Raw genomic sequence first — 27,810 nt, forward strand, 5'->3', positions numbered from 1 at the left:
CATTGCTTGAGTGGAACCAGGTATGGCTTGTCATGTGTTTTGAAGGTTTATGATCTGGAACGCTATAGCATGTCTGTTGCATCATAATATGTTGGATATGTCAGAGGGCTCGATCCATCATGACCTGCTTGCCACTGGAGTTGTGCTCTCCAGTGGTGGTTTTTCAGCAAATGGGAGAAACACCGGGAGACTGTATTGATGGACACTTTGGTCTATGCAGCCACTGCTTTGCATGGGCACTCACTGTAGTTCCCAAAGCCACAGAGATCCTTCAGCTTTCCCACAATTGTTGCTGAATAGTTGCACACAACTCTAATAGTTTGTTTGTGAATCACACACTCCGCATAACCACATACCTTTTATATACATCGCAGATGATGGTATTCTCTAGTTTTTGGCCAGTGAGTAAATACTGTAGTGACTAAGGATACAAGCTGATCTTTTTAGAATGAAGCCAGTAATGGTGGTATTTTTTGAAAATACTCTTTAGAACCTCTTTCTTTTATCAAAAATAAGGCAACATAAGAAAGGAAATATTGCATTAGTTAAATCATTGTTTGCAAAGTAGGACACATTAATGTTGTCATTTTCCCATTAAATAAACAGATGGTTCCTCTGTTAATGATAAATTCTGCTATATAAAAACAGCTGTCCTAAATAAATGTTACTGTAAATTGGCTTGGAGCAGCTTCAGGCAGCATTTTTAAAAAGGTTTCTCTGTCTCTTGAGAGAAATTACTTTTTAAAGTACACTGTAATTAAATTATTAATCTAGATTTAGCAGTTTTTGTTTTTAAAATGTATTTTTGGGGAAGAGTGCTATAATAACTTATGTTCAGTTGTTTTTTTTTTGTGGGGTTACTTCTGCAGGACAATACACAACAAACAATTGACATTTAATACTTACATACTGTACTAGTTATAAACTTTAATACTTGTCAAAAACATGCATTTTCAGATGAAGGAATCCAGTCCCATAAGTGCATCTATCTTGCACATTAGCAATGGCCTAAAGGACAGTAGGACTGTTCTTTTAGTTTATCAGCATCATGCAGCAATGTTGGATTCTAGGTGCTTACTTGTTTGTGTCCTAGTCAATTGCTATTCAGGAGGTGATTTTGCACAACCCTGATCTTGAAACGCCTTGCATCCTGTTACAATTAGTCTTCTGAGAACATTTTCTTAGCAAGATAACTAACTTTAGCCTTTCTCTAAAGTACGCTTGTCTACACAGCAGCTTTGTAGGCAAAGCCGTCATTTTACCATAGTCACTAGTCCTTTTTTTTGTTTGTAAAGGATATCAATGGTGGAGTAAAGTTTTTAATTTTAGTTTATGTTTAGTTTACACATTACAGTACTGTAATATAATTTAATAACTGTGTGGCAGGGTGTCCAATGCAAATTTCTGCCCACCAGCTACAGAATTGTTAAGTGAATGTTAAATCACAGTGGTGCATTATCCAATGCATATATAATTTACTGCGGAGTGTGCGTTTTTAAACTGCAGAGACCCTCAATCATGTTCAGTTTTATACAAAAATATGATTACTGTGTTGAGTGTCTGTACTTGATCACAAAACAGTCCCTGTTGATGATCCAGTTAATTTACATTCCCCAAAAGGTAGTTTTTCACCTTAGGTATCTTACTACCAATATGGCATCTACTTGCAGCACGGGTATAGGGGTTTAAGGAAAATTTATTCACACACAATACTGGGAATATGATAAACAGAAAATGGCCACTGACATGCATGTCGTGATGTGAACAGAGTTCAATATTGGTTATTGATTAGCAGGTATGTTTCTGCTCGGCTATAGAAGCCCCCAATACAGCTCACATTTTAATTGTATATGTTTTAATATTGTGTTTTAATGTAGATATTTAGTTCCTTGGTATGTTTTTTGTTTATTCCCTGTTCAAATTGATATAACAGAGTTGTACATTAGCCCCTTCTTTCCATGCTGCTGTCAGTTCTGTTGGCTCTAACCCTGAATTACTACTGCTGGGAATTCTCCAGTGATCAATCACATCAGCACACATTTTCCAACATTGTAATTTTCTGGCATATTCCTAAATGCATCATGGCATTATAGTTGTACGAGCCTCTTAATATTTCATAAATAGCCTGAAAATTAGTATATTAAAGTGAGTACCAGAAAATGACTGTAAAGTGTATTGACATTGGAATACTCCACTCACATTGTGCAGGGATGTGTATTTTATAATTTATTAAGAGCTTGTCTGAAAACCAGGCTGTGCTAAAATGCAGCAGTGTGTACATTTTCTTCATTTTTGCCTTGGTCCTCTGGTAGCCTATATTGTATTTGATATAATGGATACGCAAGGCTTGATTTCTTCAGATAAACTACAGACCAACTATATGATTTGCTGGTTTGAAGTTAAAACTCCAGTATAAATTGTCTTCGATATGTATGTTTTAAAAATACGATATACCAAGGATGAGGCCGCAGTGATGATGCAGGTAACAGGGTAGTAGATTCTATGCTAATCCACTGAAAGATTTAAATGCCTGGGTATATTTTTTCTCCCAACTTGGAATATAGAATATAACCACTTTTTGAACTACATTGGCTTTATATGTGTATTCTGTAAAATAGGTTTGGAATATAATTTATTTTATAGACTCTTCTGTCTTACATTGGCAGTCTTCAGGTGATGGGATGATGGATGTTCTTCTGGATATAAGAACAGTGACAGAAAGCCTTCCTAATATTAAACAGTGTTCTCCTTGTCTTGTCCTGTAGTCATATTACCGTGTAAGGATCTGTAATAGGAATACAGCCTTTAGGTCCACGTTTTTTTTTAAAAATTAAGAATTCACTTTTTTGTATTTATTTATTTATATTTTAATTTAATAGATGTTGCTTTGCGCGGTGTAAAAAATAGGAAATGACTGGCATGAATGTTTTATTACGGCAGATGTATTTTTAGGAAGCATGAGGGATGCAGACCACAACTGTACATGAATAAAGAAGTAAACCGATGACAGACTTCCTTTCTTATAAAGTATGTTGTATTAACTGTGCTACCATTTTTCATTTTATTTAATAACCCTTATTCTTGTTTGTTTTTTTTTTTGGTTGAATTTAGTTCCCCTCTCCCTCCCTTCCCTTTCTTATCACCTTCTCCCCTGCTGTTTGCAAGCTTTCTATTTTTTATCTTCTATTTCTAAATCACTTCTGTGTGCTGAAGCTGTCTTCAGCTGCTGTGTTTTTAAATGTCATCACATTCTGGATTCCTGTGACTGTACACAGTTATTCTCCATCACCAAAATCCAATAACATTTGAATTCTTAAATGCAGTATCTCCTAAATCCTTTTTTTTTAAGCCAGCAATTAAGTATTTGTATAATCTTATAAGATTTACACAATTCAGTAGAAGAGTCTTTAAACATTCATTCATTGAAATAACGACATGTAAACGCTCCTTTTTATGTGTGTGCATCATGAAACAGTACATCTAGTCATGCATGAAAAGGATTGTGTTGATGTGGCCTAACTTGAAAGCCATCAATATTACACACCCATACATTTCACCAGGGGACAATCCAATAGTTAACAGATTGATCAAATCAACCTTTTGTGCTTACGTAAGCACTGCTATTCTTGAACAAGCTGCTGAGAAGTGTTTGAAATTGATAACCTGTTGTGCTGTAGGATGACCTTTTTCTGTTGGTGAAAATTAGATTTGCTCTGAGAGAAGGTGGTGGTGGCAGCGGCTTGTATTTATCAAGATGTTCAATCTAATAAAACGTGTCTTCAGTACCTTTTGTCACAGAATGTAATAGCTTACCTTGATTTAGAGTGGTGCCCCACCTGTTCACATCCGGCAAGTACAGCTATGGCCAAAGGTTCTGCATCACACTGTAGAATTAACTCATTTTTCTTCTAAGTCAAATTGAAACATGCTGAATAAAGTTACTTTAACATTTTGAATTACATACCGCTTTGCAGTTTACCATATACATAACAAAAATGTGACACTATTTGGGCTTCTGGTAGACTTTTGCAATAACATTTTGTAGTTTCTTTGATTTTATATGATGTCAAGTAAAATATCTAAAATTCTAAATGTTCACGTAGGTTTAATTGTCTCAATCCTAAAATTCTAGGTTACGCAACACTTTTGGTGGTAGCTGTAGTTCTTGCAGTCAAATATTTTAAGCCCATTTTTAAGTTTTTAGCTGTACAGTGCATGTAAAATATTGTTGTAACAAACACATTGTTTGGGGTTAAAAAAAAAGCCTATTTTCCCAGTTTGGGTAAAATGGAGCTTCAACTGTTATGTAACCTATTTGCCTCAGAGTGATAGTGCAGCAATCAACTTTGTGAATAGGGCAAAAAAATGAGCGTCAATATAGCCTGTTTTCTGTCAAGAGACTGCACTGTATTGATGTAGCAAACTCATTATTATTGTTATTATTATTAAGCATCCATTTAGATTCATCGTCATTATGATGCATACTGTAAGCTACACATTTTGTTCATCCATTATCGTTACATTATTATTTGTAACTTAGTAACTAAAGTGTTCACGTTGTTTCGCAGTTTTCTAATTCATCCATGTGTGGTGTGTATTGCGAGGCGGAGTTCGAAGTCGGGGGGATCTGACATTTGTAAGAGATGGAGGAGGCTAAACCATGGTAAATGTTTTCTCATCCCAGCCGTGGGATTCATGGGTGGAGGTTTCAAATTTATTAAGCTTGTTATTATATCAAGCCCACCGGTGTATATATCTTTTTTTTTTTTTCCAGCACCCCTCTTCTAGCATTTACGAATGGAATATTCCATTCATTACTGACCAAGAAAGTCAATTACTCTGTTTGCAGGCTGCAGTTGTTGAATGGCACACACATGTTTTTGCTTTTCTTAACAGCGGTCCAGGCGCTAATCCTCAATAACTTTTTATATCGGATGGAAACTAAAATATGAGGTTTGAGTTTTGCAGGTTTACAGCTGCAAGATCAACATTTTGTTAAGTTTTTGTACTCGCTTTTTGAATTTTCGCGTTTATTTCCCCGTCCATGTGGTGCTGTAAGAAGCGAGTGGATCTGAGGGTTAATGAAGAAGCGAGCACCATTAACAGCACACACCGTGCGTTGATGAATGAAAACTGCATTCAAACACACGTGCTTGGCTGGAGCGTTTTTATTAACACTGCCTACACGTTGGGATAAATAGATGAAAAGAGGCAGCAGTTCACCATATTACTGCTGAGCGAGGCAGGAACTGATGCAGACTGGATAAAACCACATAAGGAACAACACTGATAATTCCTCTCTTGACTTTCAATTTGTGAATTATTGGTGTTATTTTATTTTGTTGTTATTTTATTTTGTTAACTCAGTAATTGAGACGCATTAGAAAGGCGCGTGTGTGGATCACAATGACATGCTGAGAAGCAGCACCTCTGCTTAGAATAATGGACTGCCTATGTATTGTTACGACAAAGGTAAGCTTTTCAACATTTTCAGTAACAGATGCTAGGAGTCACGCACGAACAGTCTATGGCTGTCAAGATTAATGACTTGTACGAGAAACGCTGCATTTTAACACCAGTGTGTTCTGTAGTGTGTTCTATAGCTCTGTGACGTCGGCTAGTTGTAACAGTTTGAGTATATTTTCATGAATAGATAAATGTTTATTTAAAGACGGCTGTATGGTTTTTATTCCTCCTAAAATGATTATTAATTTGTTGAATTGCATTAGGATCCCGTTGTTTTGTTGTGATGTTGCAGTGCTGTATAATGCTTGAAAATTGCTTTTCTCAAACCTTTGTTTTTTAAATGATGTTCTTGTATAGTGTAAACAAGCAACGTTGTTTGTTATTATTTTTTTTTAACAATTGTTTATAACTTCGATCTTGGGTCAGTTGGTTTGATTCTGTCTTATGACTGTAATTTAGAAAATCACTCACTAGACGTTACTGAAACAATTTAGTGGGAGATCAACCCTTTCAGCCACAAGGCTTTGGACAAGCAGCGGCTTTGGCAATGAACCTATTACAGAAAGTTATAAATTCAGAGCTAGTGTGTGTGTGTGTGTGTGCGCGCGTTTAAGCAGGTTCTAGTGACATGCATTGTCACAACTTGCTGTACTTGTGTGTGTGGCTGTTTAGTGGCGACATGGTTTTAATGTTATTCATAAACATTAAATACCGGAAACCTGTTGTTTTTGTGTGGATTTTTTATTTTTTTATTTGTATATCGTTTAAATTACTGTAGTTTCACTGTTGCAGTATAGAATGTAATTCCAGGTTCTTGTTTTCTGATGTAGAAGTTATTACTAAAGTAAAACTTATGAAGTATTTTACCTTAGAATTTGGATTTGAGTGTTTTAAAGTTGCCGAAGAACAGAATACAGGGAATAGTTACATTGTATCATTTTGAAATGTTTTGGAAAAAACTTTTGAGTTTCCCAAACAGTAGTACTATTATCTTTATTATTGTTAGTATGATTATATGTTAACCACTACGCCACACATTTTTATATAGTGCCTTTCAAAGTGGACCACCTTCACAAAGCGCTTTACAAGATACAAGGCTAGGGTGTGTGAACTATGCATCAGCTGCAGTGTCACTTACAATAACGTCTCACCCAAAAGACTGAGCACAAGGAGGTTAAGTGACTTGCTCAGCGTCACGCAATGAGTCAGTGGCTGAGCTGGGATTTGAACCAGGAACCGCCTTTAACCCACTGATTTAGGCTGTTGATAAATAAGCCAAAATAGGGATCTATAACACTTTTTTTTCTGGTAAAGTCTCTGGTATGTGTTCTGCATGTTTATATGCTGTGCTATCATAATAATAATAAATACTAATAATTAATGTACACTCTAATAGATTATTTTAAATATAATTAATAGTGTAGAAATATTGAAGTAGCTGTATACATGTTCAGACAAAATTTATTATTTATTATTTATTTCTTAGCAGACAGCCTTATCCAGGGCGACTTACAATTGTTACAAGATATCACTTTATTTTTACATACTATTACCCATTTATACAGTTGAGTTTTTACTGGAGCAATCTAGGTAAAGTACCTTGCTCAAGGGTACAACAGCAGTGTCCTCACTGGGGATTGAACCAACAACCCTCTGGTCAAGAGTCCAGAATCCTAACCGCTACTCCACACTGCTCCTCACAAAAGGGTGTTTAATACAAACGAATTGTTTGTGAACATAAATGATCCTGCTTCTTTTTTGTTTTGTTTTTTCCAGTTGTGTGCTCAGTCTCAGAGTTATGTTGTGGGCATTGTTTGCATCACTGTAACCATGGAGACTGTTCAAAAAGAAAACGTAGGCTGAACAAAACTGGTCTAATGTCTTAACATTCATTTAGTTATGATTCAGAAATGATCTAACAAAAGATGCTTTTCCTTTAGTTGCTTTTGGTATTTGTTCATATGATGTTTTTGTAAATTTAGCTTTAGCCGTAAAGTGCTGCTGGACACTTTGTAAACACCTGGTTAAAAACGTTTTTTAAAATGACTTTACAATTTGTGCCTACAGGATCTTCTGAAATGAAGTTCAATGCATGGACTGTTGCTATTAAGAACATATGGGGCTGCATTCCCTGAATCAAAGGCTCTGGCAGCCACTGCCTTATCCCAGGACAGCAATACATACTTTACAAGACAGAATGTTCAGTTCCTCATTGAGGACACTATGTTCTCTAAGTGAGGAGGAAGCTCTTCTCTGCACCTTCACATCAGAATCGAATCTTTTGACCACCAGTAATGGCTAAATGGTTTTACCACCGAGTGTTCAAAGTAATTTCAGGGATTTAAAAAAAAAAAAAAAAAACCCTGCTGAAACTTTCTATACATGTGTGAGTCACATCGTTAACTTTCACAGTTGCCTCTGCACAGTAAAGTAGTCCACTACACAACCACTCTGAAATAGAAGGTGTAATGATTCACATTGATGACAAGCAGTGAATGTGTTTTCACAGCTTTCTGTTTTTGTGGAGAATGATGGAGGAGGTTTCTATATTATTATTATTATTATTATTATTATTATTATTATTATTATTATTATTATTATTATTATTATTATTATTATTTTTTCTTAGCAGGCGCCCTTACCCAGGGCGACTTACAGTTGTATACAAAAAATACATATCAAGAATTACAGTACAATTAGGAGCAAAATACAAAATACAATCACATAATATCACGTTTACAATCACCCACAGATCCCCCTTATGTATGTGGTGTACAAGATTCTTTTTTTTTCTTGTCACCATATATATGTATATATAAAATACAAGTAGGGTGTTGTTTTGTTCTAAGTTATTGCTATGCCATAGTCACAGTGAGACTAGAGAATGATTAGTGTGATCATTAACATGATTTCTGGTGTCTAGATTTCCCTGTCGTAGGGCGGGGCAGGGCGGGGGGTGTATTAGTGAACACTGGTTTGAAGCCTTGTCACATTAAATTAAAGCTACTGTATCTGCATACTGTACTTGCTACTTAATTGCAAGACTATGCAAACTTAAGATGATGTGTACTTACACTGAGGCTTCAATTCTTCCATTGTCTTTATATACGATGAGACCTTTTTTAATGTTATCAGTGTATGAGGAAAGAATTCCCAGTTTTGAAATCTATTAGATATATTTATTCTTAACAGCTGTGTTTGTAACGGTCGGTGACAGACCGTGAGGACATGAAACAAATGACCTTCTTTTGTTGTGTGCAGGCATTTACCATATTAGGCAATACATGTTTATGCCCGATTCGTGACAAGGTTGGATTTGAGGACTGGTGGACCTTTTATTTTATAGGAAACATGCTCTTTTAAAAAAAGCTAAGTGTCTTGTTGTTGTACCAGGTTTTTATTTGGCATGAGTGAGCTGCTATTTCAATATTTGAACACAAACAGGAATTCTTCAGACTTCAAGGAGGGTATTAGTTTATTTTTTATACCAGGAGTGCAGATTATGGCTTGTGTGCTTGCTTTAAAAAAAAAAAAGAAAAGTCATTTTATTTGTAGCTGGCTAAAGATCAATGTTTATGATGCCTTTTATTTTTCCTACAGTCCAATAAGAGAATTGATTTTTGTGTTCTGGTATATTGAGGAATCCTGAAAACTGCATCTAGCTTTACACTGCCTACTGTAGCTACAACTCTTCACTAGACACAGTGTGGATCCAATGGGGAGTGTATTGTGTGTACGTGTGAATACACAGTCCAGAACTACCTACTGTTTTAATATTGCATTTATCTATTTCAAAGGTACGTTTTGTTTTAAAGTAATATATGTGAGTGCAACTGGTGGTATTACACTGTGCACTTTAGTCTTGTGTAGGTATTTCTAGTTGGCAAGTATTGGTTTACAGGTTATTTTTAAAACCAGATTCATTCAGCAGTCATTTATTATTTTTTTAAACAGTAGAACGATATGGAGAGCCCAGGATCCTGTTTATTTGCCAGCCTGTTCATTGAAAGGTTAGACTCCCATTTCAAGTAGTTATTTTCTTGACCTTCTAATACTTGGTCTGGCTATGAAAGGTGCTGCGGTGAAGCTGACCCACATATTGACCTTTCCTTTTGCTCTCCAAATGCCTGAAGCACTGTGATCTTGTTTGTTGACATGTTTACTGTGGAAAATGCATCAAGCAGTGCAGCGAGATAGGGTTTTTTTTTTTTAAGATACTGTGTGCCCTGTAAAAGATGCTAAACCCTGATTATGGTTAACCATTGGTTTTCCTGTAATATGCGTGTATGTATGTGTGTGTGTAAGATCTTTGCTGCTGATAGCTAACACTATTTACACAAAGGTTCGCTCAGAGATGTACCTCTCATTTCATGAGGGCTAAATTTACAAGCACTAAAAAGTGTATAATACATTCCTTTTGAGAATTTGCTTTTTATAAAGAGAACTGTCAACTGTCCTGTATTTAAAATATGTATTAATGAGACTGCAGTAATTGAAGCAGTGTATTAAGACAGTGGCTGCTCTGATTACTTTTAATTTAGATCAAACGATCTTGTGCTGTTCATGGGTGAGTGACACTCCTTATTTCCCTGTGTTTAGAAGGTAGCCTTGGTGGAGTCCAGGCTCATGCAAGATGATTGATAACTACATTGACCCTGACCTTTTCCTCTACAGCTAGCTGTTCAGGAATGATTGTACACCATCACTTCAAAGGCATCATCACTGAACCGAAACTGACATTTCCATAAAATTGCTTGCTGAATGATACTGACAAAAAATCAAACGGAACCAATACCGAAACTACTACTACTATTATTATTATTATTATTATTATTATTATTATTATTATTATTATTATTATTATTATTTTGGTACAATGAAAAAGCTCATCACACACTTTGCTGCACATAGATGGTTCATATTAAAATGACTTGATTTTAATATGGTAACATAAATCAGTTGTTTGCTTTCTTACTGCCCTCTGTAGGGATAACTGCGGCTTCATACTTAGCCTGAGTGTTCAGATGTCTGGTGCTGTTAGCTTTTCAGGTTTCTAAAACAGTTTGTTGATGAAAGGTGCTGGTGCTAGTACTAGCAGGCATTCACAAACACACACCCTGCGTATCCTAACCTGTATCTTTTGTTAAAAAAAATGCATCTTAAGAAGTTAAAAGCTGAAGCTGTACATTTTTGCGTATGTCGCATTTCCTGTGCAGCCAGAGAACTGCTTATCCAATTGTAATACACTCACTAAAAGCATTCCCCTTTACACATTTCCAGTTTCATATTCTGTTTTTGATTTCATTTTGTATTTGCTATAATGGCAGATATTATATTTATTTTACTGACAAACATTGTAACACTGTTGATACTCAAAATAGTGCAAATGATGTGACCCCTGTGGATTGTCTATTATCTTTGCTACATGTTTGTATATTGACAGTACCTCATCCCTGTTTATCCAGGACCACCGCACCTTCAGTTTCACCAAAAAAATGTCCCTTCACTTACAAATACCTATTTTGTGCAATGAGGAGAATTATTTTTAAGGACAAGTAGATTTTTCTAGCATTTTGTCCCTTGGACAACAAGTTGTTTTTAGAAATTGGCCACCACTGTGTGTACTGTATGTTTTGTTTGGTGTCTCATTATATTATTGCTTTTAGCATGTCGGTGTTGCTGGATATATCAATTGTCATCTGAAGTGGAAGAAAAAGACTTTGCATTGATCTACATATTTTATCTTTGCTTTTGGTTGGGTTGCATGTGAACGGAAGTGCTACTTAAACACTTGTTGCCTCCAGCCAATTGGATCATTCGATAGACAGCTTTAGTGATCCATTATATATAGACTGTTTTCTGGATTTTTCCCTTTTCTTGTTATATAGGTCTAGCTCCAGCTTGTATGAGGAAAGTGACAGAAATCCATTATTTGGTTCCGTTTTTAAACGTTCCTCAATGTGAAGAGCAACAACATCACATCAATTTTGATTTGAAAAACTTGCTTGAAATCTGTTTAAGATTTCCCACACTGTAGAATATTTCCTGACCTTTTTAAAACTTTTAAAATGTTGTAAAAATCGATGGTAAAGAAACACCTAAATGTCATATTGAAACCTGAACTTCATTCCTTTTGGCTGAACATCTGTACACACTTCATCAGAGAGCAGTCATTGGATCTGTGTATCCCACATTCTCTGCGTTTTTCAGATTTATGAAAACTTGATCTAATGCATCACCTGAGTGGTTTGCCTGTGCTGTGCAAAGATGACTGTGTGTGTGTGGATGTCCACCCCCTGCCAGCTGTATACCTCCGCCTCCTTACCTCAAGTGTGCTTTACACAAACCAGAGGCTCTAGCACTGAACTGCACACCTACGATCTGCTTCTTTGTCTGATTAACACCCTGCCTCCCTCCCTCCTACCAACTAATCTCTGACATTTACAAGGCTATTCAAGTGCGCTCGCAAGGAGAATAATCAGAAATGATTACTTTAGCTCTCTCGAGCTTTCTGCCTTTCTTAACAAACTGTTCAACACCTCCACAACCCCCTGTTATGTACTGCACATTTCAGCTGGGGCCTTGACACGATTTATCAGTCAATTTATATTGCTTGCAGATTTAAACTGAACGCTGTCTCTTGGGGCTCTGAGCAATGCTCCCGTGCAGGGTCACTATATCATGCAGCATATGGAAATATTATATAACTGTGTACCGGGGGTATAGCGAGCTACCTGGAATGCATCTCCCGTCTTTATAGATGGTAATTTAGTAGTGTGTCCCAAATTCATCTTTTTAACTCATTGCTGTATTTCAGGGGTTCTGCAGCATTGGAAAATAACAAGATGCCTCATAAATCTTTCCATTGATTGTGAGGCTATTTTCTGATCAAGTTACCAATACCAGATGCTCCAATATTACTACAGTCGGCGCCGCTTTATCGGGACGCCTGGGAGATGTAAAAATATCCCAAATAAGCGGCCGTCCCAATTAAATGAGGCATTCGAGACGACCTTCACACTTTTTTGATTTTAAATGAAAAGAAAGAAAGAATGAAATCGCATCACATTATGAGTTAAATGTTAAATACATAATTTAAAATAGAAGTAACTTTTTATTCCTAAACAAAATGAATCGCTGTTTATTTCTACATGAAATGAAAAAAAAGAATGAAATCACATCTTATCACAACACCTGCGATGTTGACACGACAACTTTCTCTGAGAAACCACAGGGGACTCCAGCTCCTTCAGGAGTTCAACGTGGTTTATGCAGGTCCCAGTGTAATCACGTACTCCCTGCACTGTGCTACGCAAACCTGTCTTACTCTGAAAAGCGATCTCTGTTCATCATTTGAAAATACTGTATCTCTATTAAACGACATAAATGGCATTGGGAAGAACCGTCTCCCAGAGTTATATCCCATTTAAACAGAAACTACTTGTATACAATGATGTACTTACAGGGTACTGGTACTCTAGTGCATCTGAAAGTGTAGTATTGACATAATCAGTCAATCAATCAATCATTTAGATGTTACTAGTTAAATAAATACTTGGCTCGCATTGTGGGTTTTGAACAATAGGTGACTGGTGATATTATTGTTAAGATTTTGTTATACTGAAATATTCTATTATCTAAAGCTTCTGCACCATGTAATTAAAATTATATTGGACTCCTGTCTATTGTGGGGGAGAACTTTGAAATGGCTTTAAAGTGTGTGACAGAAGAACCAGTAACACTAGAGAGAAATTCACAATTAAGGTTTTAGCCATTAATTGGTAATTGATCGTTTCATCGTTATCCAATGACAAGTCATATATATTTTACTATTATAGTCTGAAATAAAAATGAACAATAATGCACTGCGTAAAGTCTTGATAAATACAGATACCCATTCAGTGTATCGTTATTACATTTTGATCTGACCTAAAAAAAAAAAAATAATTGCTGCTCGGTAGAAAATATGTCAACACCTTGGATCCTATTTGTATATTCCTTACTTCCACAGTGCTGACAACAGAGTAAGACTCATAATGCTTGTGGACAATGACCGCTGCAGAAAATTTAAAGTTTCTGTTTTTACTGGGCCTCAACCCTTAAGCTTAAGAAGCTTAACTGCAATCCATTAATTGTTTTTGGAAAGGCTCTCTGTCTTCGCTCGGAATCTTGGAAGGCTTCTGTCTCTGCAGTGTTCACTGGATGCTGCCACTACAGTAAAATAAACCGGAATATTCTATTCATTGGATCCTTTACCATCTGTGAAAACAAACGCAGTGTCACCGAATGGCGCCAAATGGATACGAGGAGCTGCACTGCAGGATGAAGACAACTGACGGAATGGAACGCAGGATGTTACAATGCAAAGTAATGTACTTCAGATTTCAGTAAAGAAAAAAATGTTTTTGGTAATGTTTGTCTTTAAATTAATAGGCCATATTTCAGAATTTCCAAATAAGACCAGACTTAAAATGTGTAGCATCGGGGGTCCCGAGTGGTGCATCCAGTAAAGGCACTCCGCGTGGAGTGCAGGATGCGCTCTATAGCCTCGAGATCGCAGGTTCGAATTCTGGCTATGTCATTTGCTGACCGTGACTGGAGGTTCCTAGGGTGCGGCGTACGGGTAGGGAGGGCTTAGGTCAGCAGGGCAATCCACGGTTCACCGCGCACCAGCGACCCCTGTGGCTGATAGGGTGCCTGCGGGTCTGCAATGAAGCCATTCAGATCTGTGTTGTCCTTCTGCACTATAGGTCTGATGGCTTTGCTGTGGATCCGCAGTGCGAAAAATGACGGACTGGCAGGAATATGTTTCAGAGGACGTGTGTTTCAGCCTCTGTTTCCTGAGTTGCCGGGGGGTTGCAGCGGTGAACCAGGGATAAAAACAATAATTGGGCATTCCAAATTGGGGAGAAAACTGGGGTAAATGAGAAAAAAAAGTGTTGCCTCAGATTACATGGAAACTTGGAGAGTAGTGTACTGTACTCTCTGAGTCACCAGCTTCCCACATGCTTGAACCTTGTTAATGGGGTTGGCTATGAAGATCATATATTCAGCATTAGTCATTTTACTCCCTGTAAAATATAGTAGAGCAAATTGAATTCTGTGTTTAACATTAATGACGACAAAGAGATGCAGTTTGAGTGTGTCCCTACCTACATATGGATCAAACATACCGTCTTTGATGTGTGCATGTATAATGAATTGATTGTGTTGCAAGCTTTCATGCATAGTTGGTACGTGTTCATCTGTTGTCATAGAAATTTGACATGGGACTTCATTTTTGCTTTGGCAGACTGGTTTCACATACAGTATTTTGGGAAAGAATTAAATGAGTATCACCGAGATGCACTCTAAGAAAACTGACAAGGTTTTTAAACAGATTGTACAAATTCTATGTGACCAGCTTACCATTAAGACCACTGGTCATCAGCTTCTTTCAATACAATCCATTTTGCACAGTCCCTTTGGTGTTGATAGACTGTGGTTCTACTACAGATATTATATGGCTACATTGACATAAACACCATCCATTGATATTCCTTTTATTCGTAGTTGGCATTTCTCCTTTCTGGATTTCTTTCTGTATGTGCAACACGTCAGGTAATACAGTACATATGTATCTAAATACAAAAACGAAAGTAAATAAATTCAATGACAAACTAGGCTTCTAGTCGAAACATTATTTAATTTGTTAAGCTTCTAAACTTAGAACTGTTGAGTGTTTTATAGTTGTATATGACAGAGCATGTGTTTGTAAATGTTATTGTGTATATAACACAATGTGTAGCCCCTACTGACAAAGCCATTAGGGACCTCTTGAATCTTTCTTTGAGATTTTGATAAAATGACTAGTCCTGTTTATCACCCTCATTCTATTTATTGTTTGTAAACTAGAGATGGATGGTGAAAGCTGTCTTTTTAAATGATGAAGCTAATGTAAAAGGCAGTACAAACATTCCACTTTAGTGCAGACCAAATCCCATAGGTGTACAGTAAAGCAGAGCAGTTTTAACATTTCTACATGTATGTAATATACACTAACAGTTGTACTGATGGTGGTAGATCGGGACACCTCAGATTGACCTGCCAATGCCTCAGTATGTGCAATTTGCAAAATGGAATTACCCTCTAATCCGTGAGAAGTGTATTGCACAGGATCTTCATTTGAGAGATGGCTATTACACAAATGTGGATGAAGTTTGCGGATCAGCCTGAACATGTGTACAGTATGATCCAGAAACAGATGCAGAATTAAGAAAGAATTTGCCAAACCTTTGTTAGATCAAGCAAAGTAATATTTTTTTTAAAAGGATGATCTTTTTTCGTCATTTGAATAGCAGCAGATACATCAAGCGTATTTGTTTCTGGTCTTTGGGCCAGCGTTGGGGAGTGAGATCAGGTAATATCTGCTCAGGCCCTTGCATTTCATTCACTACAGTGTACATGTGTATGGCTTTACAGTTTACTATTCCTTTGGAAATGCAACCCCACACTGCACAATCCAGTTATTTGAAGAATTGGAAACAAACTCTGACCCATGCTAAAGCACTGTTTTCATGGGGCTCTGTGTGTGGTAACCATTTAGGTTGAGAACGGAGGGCTGCATAAAACTTGTCTGGTTTTGTAACATTGCTAAGTAGCGGTCACGTTGACAGCTGTTGACAAGCTGTGATTTTGCTCACAGTCTGACCATCCTACTGTACACAGCAGCCTGGGGGTACCCTCTGTGATGACTCCATGGCTTTACAAACAGCTGTTACTTATAATTACAATCTGCTGTCCAGTGTTCCTTCAAATATGATTGGCCAGAAGACTGGTAGAATGTTCTGTTTCCAAAGATGCCTGATCTCTGCCTTTTTAAAACTGTAAGCATCACAATCTGCCCTGCCCCTGTAATCCCTTAGCATTTTTATAATGGACCCTCTAAGCAGACACTAGCATATAACGTAGTGATACCATACACCTCTTAAGATAAACTCCCTTATAAATGATATATTTCAAATACAAATACTCCTTTTATAAATGTTGCATAGTTTTCATTTATTTTGTTTAAATGCATTAAATGTGTGTTGCTTACCCTTTTCAGTGTTCCATAGTGAAATCCATGGTCCTGAATCAGTTAAAGGGGAGTTCTTGTGTGTGTGTGTTCAAGATTTGCGTTTAAAAACTCACTGTTTTCTGGGGCGAAGTTATTGGTGGTCATTTTTATTCTGGCTTCTTTACAGAATTTTCACCTTGCTCGTAGGCAGCCCAAAAGGAAAATATGCCGGTGACTTTATTAAACATGCAACATTTTCATATATGCAGAAACAGTAATAAAAAATGTTCAAGAACACATATAACAGTTTAATGAACCCGATATAGAATTAAATGTTATGCAAATTCAGGGGGTAATATTCCTTTAAGACCCCTCTTGGATGTCAAACTCCCTTTGAAAGAAGCTGCATATTGGAATGAGGTCAGGTCGGGGGCCTAATACTGTAGCTGCTGCACAGAAAGTGAACAGAAACAAGGAATTGGTAAGATGTGAGGATGTTATACTGAGAGGCAAGTTTTGGTTATTAAGCAATATTTTAGAGCACAATGTGTAAGAAAGCACCCTACGTTTTGAATGCTGTCATACTGAGGAAACCAAAGCTGCTTGTCCTTTTCACTTCAGTGGAATGCTAATTTTGTGTCGGGTTGACATTAAGTGGTGCTGCTCCGATTTTTTTAAACATTTAATTTATTTATGTGCAGAGGTTCAGTGGGGATTCATTTATCCCAATCTTGGTTTTATGAATTCTGCTTTTTGTTTTTTGCGGCTAGTACACATTGGGGCATGTGAGAACCACAGTAACGCAGTTATTTTCAGTATACACTACTCTCCTTACTGCCATGGCACTTCACAGAGAAAATATGTGGTTCACCTTTACTGTACGTTCCCAAAAGGACATTTTACCTAAGGAAACCTGCTTGCCATTTTTTCGCTCTTGAGATGAACATGGTTCTTTCAAGCTGAATTACAGCTGAGAGGTGTATTCGTCACATTACAATTTTATAGGAAAGCTAAGTTGACAGGCTAAAGTAAAATGCAGATAAATGTCTATAAACCTGTTTTCATGTTATGGAAAAGCTATTTTTGAAACATGTGGCAATCCACCATTAATAAACATGGTAGTTTGAAAAAGGGAAAGGATAATTCAGTACCCTTCCGAATGCCTGAAAAAGGCGAGTTGCTTTTTGGGAGAAAAAAAGCAAAACATTTTACAAGGGGTGTCAAACAGAGATGGATTGATGCCTTTGCAGTTGTGTCGCATGAAATCCTAATGGAAGTCGCTGCTTGAGGGAATGTACTCCTAGGAGACGAGGATACACAGAGGTCCAGATGAGCTGAAGCAGCCTGGGTAACCCTCGTTAACCTCCTGGAATGAGACATTGCTTATCTCTTGTGTGGTGAAGATTAAATTACTGTTCTTCATAGTCTGAGAGCACAGCCAGATGGTAGAAAGGTGGAGTTTAACCCACTACATTTTATGGTATTGGTTGTGTAATTTTTCTCCTGCTAATATATGTATTTTGCTAAATTAGATGAGACGGTGTAGTAGCATTATCAGTGTTACTTTTTAAAGATTTGCAGTTACAACATTGGCATTATGTGCTAAAAATAAATGTATATATTGTCCATAATTGAATCACTGGGTTATATGGAATTCACATATGTAATTAATAACAGAGGGGTTCATTATCAACCATAACACGTTCCAATGTTTGTGTGCGTCTTGCTTCAGGATTTTTATAGTGTTTGTGGAGGAGGTATTGGTGTCTGTGAACTACAGCACACTATTCGGTCATACCTCGCATGCTGACAAAAACATGCACTGTTGGGTCAAAATATTAAACCCTTGCGCGCATGACGACCTCATAGGGGGACGGATAAAAAAAACAAACTCTTCTAGTCTTTATATGGGGGACACGGAAGACGCAAATGCATGATGGTCTTGTGTCTATATAGATGCCATTTTTTCCTCCATATAACGCAACGGAAAAAACTGAAAATGTTTTCAATGAAGAATATATTATGTGTCCAAAACTACTTTTTCAGCTATTTAATATTTCATGCATGAAAGGGTTAATATCTACCCAATAACAATACGGTCTGATTAGCAGGTGGAAACACCAGTCATTGATAAAGATCCACAGTCAGGCTGGTCAATTTGTTTGTATATTCAGTTACAGTAAAGAAGAGCTCATTCAAACTACATGCAGGGGGTTATAATCTGAATTCCAGAACACTGCATTTTTTATGGTCCCATTTTGGACTGAAAATAGAACTATTACTATGCATCAAAGTATAGGAATTGTTAAAGGTGTAGTGCCCCATGTAGTTTTAGGAAGATTGTTGCCATATGGGCTCATGTTTGAAACTATTACTGTAGATCTATCCTGCACACACTTGACTCGCAAGTGATTTCAAGCTTGTAAACAAACCAGCAATATCTGTTTCTGATGAAGTGCAGAATGCTAGCATAAATTATTTTATTTATGTATTTAACAAGTAAAGTCCAAGACAGTAGTCCTTACCTGCTAGATGTAAGATGAGGTCAATTGTCACTCATGTAGTGACTATAATAATGCTATCATAAACCAAAGACATTCCTAAAATGTGTTGAGGGGGTACTGTGTAAAACAGCAGGCTAAAAACAGAGCTGGTGTGTGCTTGATAAGGGAGGAAACTCAAATGCTCTGGCATCGATAAAGTCGGTCTGCGGGGCTCAGGATAGGAGGCTATGTGTTAGTTTGGCCGAGGAGCAGTCACAAATACAGCCAGAGTAAATTAAGTAGGACATTTTTCTTAGGAATCCGCATTAAAGTGTTGAATGTGCTGAAATATCAAGTTGTTCCGTGACTGGCTTTCTTTAATGTTCTAGTCTGTCTGTCTGAATGTATTTTAAGATACAGTAGTTCCCACGTTAAGCTCTTATTGCTTAAGGAGGTAAAGAAAAAAAAAAGCCTTCTCTCATCAACAAAGCTTTCCAAGCCCCTTGTTCTGCTGCAGATCTGTGGTACTCACTTGAGGCTCTTTCAGTTTATTAATACAGGAACTTTAAGTAGTTTGCTGTTTTTAAATACCCTATAGGTATTTCATCTCCCAAACAGTGACCTGTTAGAAGAAGCATTCATACAGAACTTTTTCTAATTTCTGTTTTTAGTGAAATAACATACTATCCATAAAAGCATAGGCTGTGCAATACATTTTCATACAGTAACATTTTTTTTTTTTTATATAAGAATGTATAAATATTTTCGCACCTTGTTGTATGCATGAAGCAAACCAATGTATCTTGTATTATTTTTTAGTTCAATCTTATTTACCAGTTTAGATACAGGGGGTTTATACAGGGCAGTGGCGTGCCATCAGGACCTTCAAGGTATTCTCTGCTGACCAGACAGTGCCAAGTAAACTGTCAGTCAAATGACATTACGTTGCGTCAGTCACTTGCGTACAGTGTGCTTGCTTATACTATGAAACGTACTATTCTAATTATTATTTGTTAATTTGTCTGACGCCTTTATACAAGATGACTTTCAGTGTTTACTAGAGGTTTTTTAAGAGTCTAGGAGTTTCCTGAAGGGGATGTGATCAGCCACTAAGAGATCAGCATTTCCTTCGCATAAGTCTAAAACAATGACCAAACGCTAGAAAAAACATTTTAGGGTATTCTCCGTTTCAGTTAAAGGTCTGAGTGAGTATAACCAATAGTTGAAGAATGAAGAATGTCTTTTTTTTTTTTTGACAGGCGACCAATCAGGAGTGAGCAGAGGCGGGCCATAAATCTCCCAGGGTATTCTCTGCCTCAGTTGAAGGCCCTACTTTAGCAACCAATGGGAAAGTCAAAGCTCTGACAGCTGACCAATCATTAGTGAGCAACCCCAAAACATGAATATTCCTTGGTTAGCACTGCAGTTAGGAGGATAGCTGGATTTCACACGATAATGCTTATGAATATACATTGATCAATACAAATGCGACGACTATGCTACCCCAGTCCATTTTGTCACGGCACGCCACTAATACAGGGGATTCATAGTCTGAATTCTACAACACTGCATTGGTTATATCTGTACAGATTTTGAAGTGATTATTTTTTATGTGATTTGGCTTCTGTCAACTTCTGTTGCACAGTAAAAAAAAGCCTCTTGTTTGAGATGAGAAACAGCTGACAATTTGAAGTTCTTACTAGTTTCCTTTTTTATTTCAGCCTAAATCCTGCTGAGAAACCGCCTGCAAATCGGCATTCAGTACCTTCAGTGTTTCAAAGTAAAACAAAAACATGATATATCCTGTCTCATATCAGTGAGCAGCCTGCGAGTTATATAATGAGCACAGCTTAATAAAAAACACAGTAATACAGTATACTGTAGAGAATACTGCGGTATTACCAGAGTTATGGTCCAGTCAGTACAGTACATCTGTTTAACTCGACTATCTCTTTAAGCTGCCAGTGAGCTTGCTTAGACACTTGACAAATCCTAATGGACAGAAGGTATTCAACAGTCCCCTATGCGGATGTCTCTCGTGCAGTGTCAGAAGTTGTAACTGTGACATGCGTACTCTGCCTCTGTTCTCGGTCGCCACTTGGTCATGCCCAGGGTCGATGAAATGGGATGGGGCAGGGGGTTAGGCTCTCTTCAGAAATTCTTGGGAGCTTGATGATGTCAACACGTCACTCGCATCCTGTGTTCACCCTGAAGGCTTAGACTGACAGATTCCTCCACACTCCATACATTTGTTTGATTTATTATGGGGGGGTGGGAAGCACCGTGGTTGTTTATATGAATGTGATTTTATGTTTAAAGGATGTGTCCCTACAAAGCACATTTTACATTCTGCAAAACAGCACACCATAATTATGTTTTTCAATAGGGCATGCAGTCAGATATAAATTACATATTTCATTTTTTCCCTTTCAGAACAATATTTTTTCAGTAAATGAACACTGCCCTCTACTGTTTCATTGTAGGTAGTGCTGTAAATACTCTACATTTAAAATTAAATATTTGAATTAATTACTTCCCACTGTAGGCATTTGCAGTGCTGCTGTTTTCTGTATGTTCCTGTTAGTTGGAGCAGTGTATTCTATTTGTGAGCACTGTCGTGTGTGTTTTTTCTAATGAAGTGATAACATGCAACTGTTCATTCATACAGCATGTTGGATTAGTGACTTACTCGGGTGAAGCTGCAAATGGATGTTGGTTTCAAACCCCACGTTTTAAGCGAAGCGCAGCTGCACAGTACAGTAGTTAAACTTCTATATCTGGTACCAATCTTTTCTGTCATTTACATGTAATACTACTTCATTCCAATGATGAATCACTGAACTGCTTAAATCATTTGGTTTTACTTCATTTGTACTGTAAAATGCTGTGTACCCGTTGTCTCAATTATTTTAAAGTACAATTCAACATTATGCTTATTTATAACAAATATTAATTGGATATAATGTGTTCATGAAGATGTAGTGTCACATACTATTATACTGTAGGTTTAGAAAAGTGTGTTTTAAGGAGTTACTACAAAGGCTGTAGAGTTTTAAACGGTAGACAGTAATCTATTAAGTAAATTTACAGCTTTACTACAGAAATTTACAGTAGGAGGTAGAAAGAGATCCCCCTGTGGACTCTAAAGCACTGATCATGGTGAAATCCCAACGACGAGGAGTCACTTCCTGCAATCACAAATGCAAGATGACTGCTGGTTGTGTCTTTTGTGTAGGCTGTTTGACAATATCTAGACCTGTTGTTTTGCTTAATAAGATATTGCACTGGGACCTTTTAATTGTAAACTATCACCACAGATATTGCTAGCATTGTTTACCCTAAAGATAACCCTAATAACTTGTCATCTATCCTATACGGTGATATCTCTCTGCCGTTTTGAGTGGAGATATACAATACCCACTACCCTATATGCAGGTCTGTAGTATTGAGAGTTACTACTGTAAAAATAAAAAAATGTTGCATTTGCAGTCAAGATACTATTTCTCTGCTGAAATGTCGAGCAACTACTTCCCTTTAAATACCTACACTGGCTTCAACCACAAGCTGGCATTGTTTGTTACAGCCTACTGGTGCTGCTAATATTTAAGTGTCCCATAATTTCCACAAAAACATTGTTTTGTGGTGCTCTTTCTTTCAACTACTGCTAACATATTGTTTTAAGTAGGTTCTATGGAATGAGTGATGGAGACTCATACATGGCAGTAGTAATTGGAGCTCCTTTCATCTGTCTGTTTATCAGTCTCCTTTTGTAAGCAGCAGCACAGACTGCGGTTATTCAGCACTAGAACAGCAGCAGCCATCACCTGGGGACAACTCGGTGCATCCACTCTTCACATTTCTGCACAGGGAACTCACTTTAAACACGTCTTTATGAAAAGGAACTAGGGTTTGTGTTTTTGAATGGTTTATAATTGAATTTGTACAGTTGACCCTGTCTCTCTCTTAAGGTTTAAGTGTCTTCTCATGATGCAATCTGAAAAAGTGCATTAATGTATTATAAATCCTCTCTATTTAAATTAAATAAAACTTGTTTATATATGCATATCATTTTTTTTCTTTTGTAAGAAATTTGCAACGATTGTTTTCAATGCACGAGACGATCATTTTTGGTGAATCTGTTAAATTGATGACACAATGCAATAATGGGTTAAATGAGTTGTAATCTTTTAAATACATGCAAATGTCTGTTTGCTCTGAATTACTTTAGCTGCTGTTTTGACCATGATACTGGGTGTACGTGTTTATGCTAGTGAAGATGTAGAGCCACAATGCTGTAGTAATTCAGTTTAGATCCATGAATACATGCCTGTCAAGCAGTTGTCTCACTTAATTAAGTGATGCTGGATTCAGAATTGCTTGTCTAAAAAGGGAGTCCTATTGTACATTGTAATGATGTTACAGAAAGATACTGGGGTTTATTCTGTGGATCTACAGTGGCAGATCTAAATATTAAATTAGGACCAAACCTAGTATTTAACTTACAGAAAAAACACTTCTATTCTAGTAGTTTTCTTACTCATGTAAAACCGATATGAGATCCTTTGTAATGCAAAAAATAATCATGCAGGTTTTCTGGCGCTATAGTTTATTTTAAATGTAATATTTGTTTTAATTTCAGTTTAGATTATGGATTACTGATTGCAGTTTGGTAATCAACCAATCAATCAGTGTCTAAAATACAGACTTTTTGTATATAGGATAATTTGCTAATTTGGATTATTTTTATAATTTTTGTGTGTGGTGTAAGCAAGAGTTTTAAAACTACCAGCTTGCTGGCGTGTTTCAAACTTTTAGTTGTATATGTGTCTTCATCATTCTACAGAAAGATGAATTGGATGATCTGTGAGATTTGATTTAATGGTTGACAGCTCCTAATACGTGAAGGATGTTCTCTCAAAGTTGGTAATTAACCTCACTAAAGTTCAGTGGTTATTGCAGTTAATTGGACAAAGGAAGGCAATAACACCTTTTTGACCAGCCGCGCATGACTCGCTTAAAATGTGTGTTCGGAATAGGCTTGGTCTGTCGGTTGGTCAAACACGGGGGCCCCCAATTCACCCTTCACTGTCTGTGTGAGCGTGCTGTGTTTCAACAGCCGCACTGTAAGCTGAAGTAGATATTTGTTCTCCTTAATTTGTCTATTGCAGTGAAGCAGCAGTCAAAGGTCTAGTACTGTTGTACATATATTCAAGTTTGATAGCATTTTAAAAGTGATGTCAATTATCATTGTAATGCATGCTGGGAGAATGATCAAATGACATGTTTGAAAGGTGATGTGCAATGGGAGATGTGAAGTGGGTGTTGTAGTGGATTGGGTTGTTAGTTTGAGCTTATTGAAGAGAAGCCTGATCTACTGTATACTGCATTCAGATGAGTTGGAGTGAATATAACAAGAATATATATAAATGATGGAATTTCTCAGGGACACAGAACACTTCTTGTTGGATGCCAGCCTTCAATTCAGATACTGTTTTTTCCATGGCAACAGCACAAATTGGCCAACTGACTTTAACTTTTACAATCGGTGTAACTAGACAAAGTTAGCCACCTCAGTGAATAACCAAATGTGAAACATTCCTAGGTCAGTGTAGCTGTTTCTATTAAATTTTCTGTTTGGTGTATTTGATTAGTGCTCAAGGTCACAAGCAGCATATAGGCAGTAACAGTGCAAGACAGTTTCTTCCACTTACACGCCTGTGCTTTGATATCCTTCTGGTTCATTCATTCTGTCTAAATTCATAGTTTTGAAACTCATGTCAAGAAGATTGTCATCCCCTAAACTACTGCATCAGCTGTGTGTTTTTTTTTTAGTAGTATTATAATGCTTTAACGTTTTAGGTGTCCTGATATTTTTTGTACTTGATTTGACAAAATTAAATTCAAGACTTCAGAGGTTTTGCATTGGTCAGAAGAACCCTGCAGTCATTCTGAGGGATGGGGGCGGGGGGGCTTTGGCGGAAAACTTCTCTGATTTCAGTGAAGTTTTGGTTTATTTTAATTTTTGCTGCTCAGTACCACATCTTACATGTTTTTAAATATTATTTGTTTACAACATAAAAAGCTCCATTTCATGGCAGTGACAGAATTGGAACACCATAGAGCATTTGAAAACTACTTTACAGTACACAAGAGACCCTGGTCATTACAAATCTACGAATCTGAGTGAACAGAGCCCAATGATTGGCTAGGGATTGTTCTGAGGATTTCAACTTGGCAATAGTATATTAATGCAGGAGGATAACAAGAATAATGCTGTATCACACACATTCTACTTTAAAAACACCCTTGTAATAAAGATAGTCAGTATTACATACAGCAGTGACCCCATTGTCTCCAGCAGGCTTACTGGTTTTGTATCTGTGGTATGTAGGATATTTACTTCAATGTTTTCTAGGCAAACAGATGGCCAGCCCATGAGGTCAGGACCTCAAGCTATTGGGTTGCAAGTAGAAATCTGCTCCTGTGGTGGCTTCTGTGTGCCCTTTCGAGATGACAGTATTCTGCAGGGATGGAAACAAGATTCCTTTTACATACCAGTTTCACCCAGTCCAGATTTTATTAGGAGCTTGATTCGCCACAGTCTTTACAAGGAAGTCTGAAGCTCAGGTGTGTCCTATTAAACTCAAAGTAAAACCATATTTTTGGGCAGTTTCATAACATTTACATTGTTCCTTCCAACTGTTCAGTAGAATCCCACAGGAAGTCGTTGATCTGAGGAGCGTCAGTGTGCAGTAATGAAAGGGTAAGGAGTGGTTAGGAAGTGAGCGCCTCTTATGGTGTCATCAGCTGGCCTACGAACCCCCCACTGAAGCTCTATAAAGCACCTCAGCAATTGCAAGCCCATGCACACCACCAGAGCATTTCAACCATTTACTAGTACTGTTTTTCCTACCAATCTTTAAATCATAAATCAACATGCACAAGTGAGGTAGTTGTTTGTATAACATGGTAATACAGCCATTTTGTTAATAACATTCAGGCAGCAGAAGTGTATTTGTCTTCTGGGGCCTTTTATTCTAGTCTGAAGCAAAGGTGCAGTACAGCAGAAGCTTACATAATGGAGTCGCTTCCAGTTTGTGAGGTAGGTAGCACTGTTGAATGCATTCCACTCCCCTGGGTAAACGGTAGACTGCTTGTGCGGAGAGAATAGGGTGTTGATTTTAAAGCAATGTATTCATTACTTTTATCTATGTTGCCCGGCAAGGCAAATATTGGTTTAATAATTTAATCTATGTGATGCACTGTAACTGTATTAATAATTCCTATCTCTGCTGTGCCACCCTGGTCTTTCTAACCACAAAAGGCTTTAATACTCCCCCTCCAGCTCTTGCAGTGCAAATGGGAGCACATTAATAACAATCCCTGGAGAAACCTCTACTGCAGCCTGCAGCATAAATATTGAACAGCCATGTGCGGTTTAATAATTATGGAATAAAAAGCAAATCTTAAATAAAAAAAACACCAACTCTGAGATGTACATGGGTCATTATGTAAGCTTTGTAAAATTAACCTGTAGAGCGTTGTTTCAATGTATACCCTGTTGTGATGGAGTAAATAAATAAACAAATTTATTAAGTTTGTGTTTTTAGCATTTTCAGCTCTCCAGTTGAGAACACTCAAAAATGTGTTGCCCTTCAGCAGGAGTGTGTTTAAAATCACATTTGAAATGTGCTATTTCTTTAGCAGCATCAGTATTCCTAAAAACTTGAATTCAGTGTGTTTAACACAATTGTTCTCTTCCTTTCCCCTTTAAAAATAAAATGCAATGCCTGTAAATTTGTACTGCTTGGATTCGCCCATGCAGTGACTTGCAGCCTGTGACTTAACAGTGGATCAAGCTGACCCAGGTTTATTTTTTCTGACAAGTTTCTTAAGTTCATCTTTTCCATATTAAAGCAATCAAACATACAATCATTGAGGTGCCAGGTTAGTTGATTGGAGTATGCCTTTCCTTTGCTAAATGTGAATATATCGGTATTTATGAGTTAATCACATTTTAAATAGAGCTGGCTTTGAAGTGTGACTTTGCAGACGTACAGTATAGAATAATGCAGAGGTCACGGATTTCATTAGCGCAATGTAAGGACCTTGATTAACAGAGGCCATGTGACTGCATAACCAGTGCCCCCCCTCTCTCTCATATATTGTTATACTTACCATGAAAATAAGGGTGTGTCTGTCTTGGATCCATAACCCCACCTTGCTGTCACTACCCTAAAGCACTAATTGCTAATATTAAACTATCTTACCTTGAATGCAGTTGTTTTCAGTTTGCTGGTGTTGAATTCTTGGTTTTAAAAGAACCACACTTTATATTGATAGTAGGATTAAGGGGTGTTGACAGGTAAGAGTTGAAGCATTTAAGCCATGTGTTGAATGTTTGCAATTTTGTCTAAATGTTTAAAAGTTGTCTCATATGCAGGCCAAATATAGATGTTAGCTTTAGTGTTTGCATTGTGGGCTATTTCTTTTCATGTTCAATGTTAAAGTTTAAGTGTGTGTTAATCCTAAATTTAAATGGAAAAGGACATTAAATGGAATCTTAACTACCCTAGTAGGGATGCAAGCCAGTTTCGAATGGTTCGGTATTGTTTGGTTTTTTTTTTTTTTTTCTCAGCAATTAGGTTCACTTTTTTTTATCCACTGGAGCAGGCTGTGATGTTTTGAGGTCCCTTTGTCCTTACAGAAGTATAGATTAGCAAGTTTTGAATATTGGTTGAAAAGTCACTGTATGGATTTAAAGAGCTGCATATCCACATACAGCTTTCAGTTTTGTCCCTCCCACTGCAACTTAAATGACAT

At 37.2% G+C, this 27,810-nt stretch overlaps 1 protein-coding gene across 20 annotated transcripts in view; it reads left to right on the forward strand.

The window, feature by feature from the left end:
* The window catches only part of LOC117417163 (disks large homolog 1), a 207,851-nt gene that overhangs the window by 35,999 nt on the left and 144,042 nt on the right, over positions 1-27,810 (forward strand). Inside the window, exon 1 of one of the 20 annotated variants that reach the window (XM_059034553.1) lies at positions 5,113-5,472. The exons of the other annotated variants lie outside the window; for them this stretch is intronic. Within the exon in view, the coding sequence (XP_058890536.1) occupies positions 5,443-5,472 (30 nt within the window). The 5' untranslated portion in view covers positions 5,113-5,442. Of the gene's footprint in view, positions 1-5,112; positions 5,473-27,810 lie in introns of those variants that run through there. 20 annotated transcript variants of the gene reach the window in all.

The sequence above is a fragment of the Acipenser ruthenus genome, chromosome 12, assembly GCF_902713425.1.
Source record: "Acipenser ruthenus chromosome 12, fAciRut3.2 maternal haplotype, whole genome shotgun sequence".
In the NCBI taxonomy this organism is placed as follows: Eukaryota; Metazoa; Chordata; class Actinopteri; order Acipenseriformes; family Acipenseridae; genus Acipenser; species Acipenser ruthenus.